This window comes from Nanorana parkeri, unplaced genomic scaffold, assembly GCF_000935625.1.
Source record: "Nanorana parkeri isolate BGI_ZX_2015 unplaced genomic scaffold, ASM93562v1 scaffold320, whole genome shotgun sequence".
Lineage (NCBI taxonomy): Eukaryota > Metazoa > Chordata > Amphibia > Anura > Dicroglossidae > Nanorana > Nanorana parkeri.
In genome coordinates, this window is record NW_017306588.1 from 405,664 (window position 1) to 410,084 (window position 4,421).

The 4,421-nt window shown below is 55.4% G+C and overlaps 1 protein-coding gene across 1 annotated transcript in view; it reads left to right on the plus strand.

Moving 5' to 3' along the window:
- HSPBAP1 (HSPB1 associated protein 1) overlaps positions 1–4,421 on the plus strand; it is an 84,118-nt gene that overhangs the window by 4,069 nt on the left and 75,628 nt on the right. The window contains exon 2 of the mRNA XM_018558084.1: positions 1,848–2,033. Coding sequence (XP_018413586.1) covers positions 1,848–2,033 — 186 coding nt within the window. The remainder of the gene's footprint in view (positions 1–1,847; positions 2,034–4,421) is intronic.

The following is a 4,421-nucleotide window of genomic DNA, read 5'->3' on the forward strand; positions in this document are numbered from 1 at the left end:
CCCCCCCACCCCCCATGGTCCCCAGCCCTCCTCTATGGTCCCAGACACACACCTGCACATATCTCAGATCTCGGGCAACATTAATCAATAAGTAAATATTATATACAATGTTTCTGCTCCTGTTTGCCTATTGATCCATCCAAGTTGCCTGACGTTGTACACATCACGTTGTCTGCTCGGAGGGCCACCCCCCGGCTTGCTGACTACACGCCATCAGGACGTCTCCTGCGCGGCGACGGTTCCCATCAGTGGCACGCGTGCTGCTCGCTGTCCAACTGCTTCCTGTTCCCAGGGCTGTGGCTACCATGGGGCGAGTGAGGCACTCGCCTCAGGCGCAGATGAGAGGTGGGGCACAGCCAGGGCAGGCCTGGCTGCACCCCCTCGCCCCTGTTGCCATGGCAAGCACAGGGCGCCATGGGAACAGGGGCACCAGCCTGCCAACACAGCCGCGGCTCGGCAGTGAGAAGAGGAGCGGCACAACCTCCAGCTTCTCCTCGGATCCCCGCTACTCTCCTCCGCCTGAAGGCGGGGGCGCATGACGTCACATGATGCTGCACGTGTGCGGCGGTGGGTGACATCACACGTCTGTTGGGGGTGGGGCACAATTTTCTGTTCTTGCCTCGGGTGCAAAAGGAGCTAGCTACGGCTCTGCCTGTTCCCACCTCCAGGGGGCGGAGGGACACGGGTCGCAGGAGAAGCCCCCTCACCTTCCGGTCTCTTACCAGGTGACACTAGCGCACGTCCCATGGGTTGGGGGTTCTTCTTTAAACCGGGTCGCGGCGCCTGAGTACGTTTCAGGAGCGCCGCTCCCGCGCAGTGCGTTTTATGGACCCGCCTGTCCCCGTCTTTAGTTAATCAGCGTGTCCCTTTTTAGTGCGCGTCGCCATCGAGCGTTGCGCCGGCAGACAGACGGAAGAGGATTTATCGCTTATTTACTGTCGAGAGCAAGCAATCCAAAACGCGTTAAGGTCTAAATGCCCGAGCCGGTATATCAGCGCCTGTTATGTCGTAAACGGCGTCATTAAGCGCCGGGCTCGGCGGGGAGCGATAAAGTTGGGGGGTGTTTTTTTGTTTTCTCTTTAAGCCGTCCGGGTCTGTGATTTTTCCTGCCGGGAGTTCGCAGTAAAGGATCGTTTATTACAGCGACGAGCAAGTCAGCGGCGACAGCTACAGCGAGACGGCTCGGCGGGACACCGATGTAATGGAGGCGCGCCGAGGAAAGCGCTTTGGCGGCGAGGCTGATGGAAGCCGATCGAGGGGGGAGACTTGATTGATGGGGTTATCCTTGTCATCCGGGATAGCCGGAACCCTCAGAACGGGGACGCGTTCCGCTTTATATGGGGAGTCGCCTCTAATTAGGAACAACAAACGTGGAAATTTCTGAATATGAGCGATTGAATCCACGCGGCCATCGCCCCGGGGGGGGGACACCTCCCCCAGTGATCAGTCTGCTGCAGGCAGAAGGAAGCATTTCCTCAGTCTCCCCTCCCCCAGTGATCAGTCTGCTGCAGGCAGAAGGAAGCATTTCCATAGTCTTCCCTCCCCCAGTGATCAGTGTGCTGCAAGCACTGTGGTATGTGTCAGAGCTGTATAAATGTATAAAAATAGAATGTGACTCTGGGCGGAGATTAGAGTGTAAGCTCCTCTGTACAGAGACTGATGTGACTGGGAGGGGGGCATTAGAGTGTAAGCTCCTCTGTACAGAGACTGATGTGACTGTGGGGGGACATTAGAGTGTAAGCTCCTCTGGACAGGGACTGATGTGAATGTGGGGGGAGGGGACATTAGAGTGTAAGCTCCTCCTGGCGCTGATTGATCAGCAGTTTTGCGGTTTCTGTCTTTTTCAGGTTCCAGAATGAAGCCATTCACAGCACAAGAGGCCAGAGAGATTGTCCTTGGCCTGGACCGGCCCGCAGTTTTCCTCGCTATGGCCCAGGACTGGCCGGCTTCTCGCTGGGACGCGGCTCGTCTGTCGGACCTCTTACAGGACAAGAGCCTGTGCTTCCGAATTGGAAGGAGGAGAATGGATACAGGTCAGTCCACACTGGAGATAATGGGGATGCTGGAGACACTGAGGACTCTGGAGATATAGGGGTCCTTGCAGACACGGGTTGCTGGAGACATAGCAGTCACTGGAAACACAGGGAACACTGGGGATGCAGGAGACACAGGGTGCGCTGGAGATACTGGGGATGCAGGAGACACAGGGTGCGCTGGAGATACTAATAATGCAGGAGACACAGGGTGCGCTTGAGATACTGGGGAAGGAGGAGACACGGGGTGCTGGAGATACTGGGGAAGGAGGAGACATAGGGTGCGCTGGAGATACTGGGGAAGGAGGAGACACGGGGTGCTGGAGATACTGGGGATGCAGGAGACACAGGGTGCACTGGGGATGCAGGAGACACAGGGTGCACTGGGGATGCAGGAGACACTGGGAGTGCTGGAGATACTGGGGATGCAGGAGACACGGGGCGCTGGAGATACTGTGGATGCAGGAGACACAGGGTACACTGTGGATGCAGGAGACACCGGGGGCACTGGAGACACTTGAGTTACTGAAGTCACAATGGATGCTGGAGACACAGGCAGGTACGGAGGAATGCAGCGGGGGGGGGCTCAGCTCAGGCATACTGACATGCTGTTCGATCAGACTCCGCCTATTTGCTGATTGGCCCCGGCGCCAGCATTCCAGGCGAAATGTAAATGTGAGTGCAGAAACGAAGCGATGTGACGCACTCGTATTGATTGACTCCCAAAGTCTGACCCGTTGTAAAGCTTGAACTGATCAATACATTTGTAGCTTCGATCCGGTTTATCGAAAGATGGAAAAGAAAAGGAAAGAAAAGACTGCCGATCTCTTTCCAAGTGATCAGATTCTTCCCGCAGCCGATCTGCACCTCCATTTTACGTCTCCGGCTTCTGTACGATTTCGGCAAACAGTGGAATTCGGCGTTTTGACGGCTCCACCAAATAAGACACAGGTTGCACTGGGGATGCAGGAGACACTGGGAGTGCTGGAGATACTGGGGATGCAGGAGACACGGGGCGCTGGAGATACTGTGGATGCAGGAGACACAGGGTACACTGTGGATGCAGGAGACACCGGGGGCACTGGAGACACTTGAGTTACTGAAGTCACAATGGATGCTGGAGACACAGGCAGGTACGGAGGAATGCAGCGGGGGGGGGCTCAGCTCAGGCATACTGACATGCTGTTCGATCAGACTCCGCCTATTTGCTGATTGGCCCCGGCGCCAGCATTCCAGGCGAAATGTAAATGTGAGTGCAGAAACGAAGCGATGTGACGCACTCGTATTGATTGACTCCCAAAGTCTGACCCGTTGTAAAGCTTGAACTGATCAATACATTTGTAGCTTCGATCCGGTTTATCGAAAGATGGAAAAGAAAAGGAAAGAAAAGACTGCCGATCTCTTTCCAAGTGATCAGATTCTTCCCGCAGCCGATCTGCACCTCCATTTTACGTCTCCGGCTTCTGTACGATTTCGGCAAACAGTGGAATTCGGCGTTTTGACGGCTCCACCAAATCGCCGCGCTTATGGTCAGCTTCATTGTGTGGACAGAAGCCAGCGGGATCGAACGTTGCGTACCCAACGTGTTTCGTAACACCAACAATGCAACAATGAGATCTTTTTATTTCTTATACTTCACCTTCGTGTGTTGTATTGTTCGGCCCCGATGAACGGGGGGGGCCACACCGTGCCTCCAAAATGTGTTGTCTGTGCTGGTTTATTGTTTTCCGGACTGAAACCTCGCAGCGCTCTCCTCTCCTTTCGTGTGGCCTTGGAGCCAATCCTTTGCCATCCTGAGGAATATTTTATACATTGAATCATATTTGTGATGCGTTTAGAATTTGAGTTTCATTCTAAGCAGATGCTTCCGGTGCAGATGGATATTCTTGTGCTGTGTTTGTACCGCGCGTCCCTCTGTGATCGGCGCGCTCAGCGGCGCGGGTTCTCTGGTGTTGTTGGTTAAAGGAGAACTATGAAGTCAGGGCTTTTCCCCATAGTTCTCCTTAGGGTAACGGGAGGACACAAACTAGCGTCCTCCCGTCACCCTAGGCTCAGTATATAGCGGGCTACAGCTCGCGGTATACTGAGACGCCGGAGCGGATCCCGACATGGACGTCGGGATCCGCCCAGCTGCGTGAGTGACAGCTGGCTCTGCCTATCTAGAGGCAGAGCCAGCTGTACCCGCCCCCGTCCGTTCCGCCAGTCAGCGCTGGCAGATCGGAGCAGGGAGAGGGGAATCCAGCCCCTCCCCCTGTCACGGCAGAGAGCCGTGACAGGATCGAGAGGTGAGCGAACGCCGGTATGTGTTCGCTCACCTCCCGATCTACTGAGCCGACCTGTGACAGTCTCATTGTCACAGGTCGGCTAGAACTATGAGGTGAGTGAAAA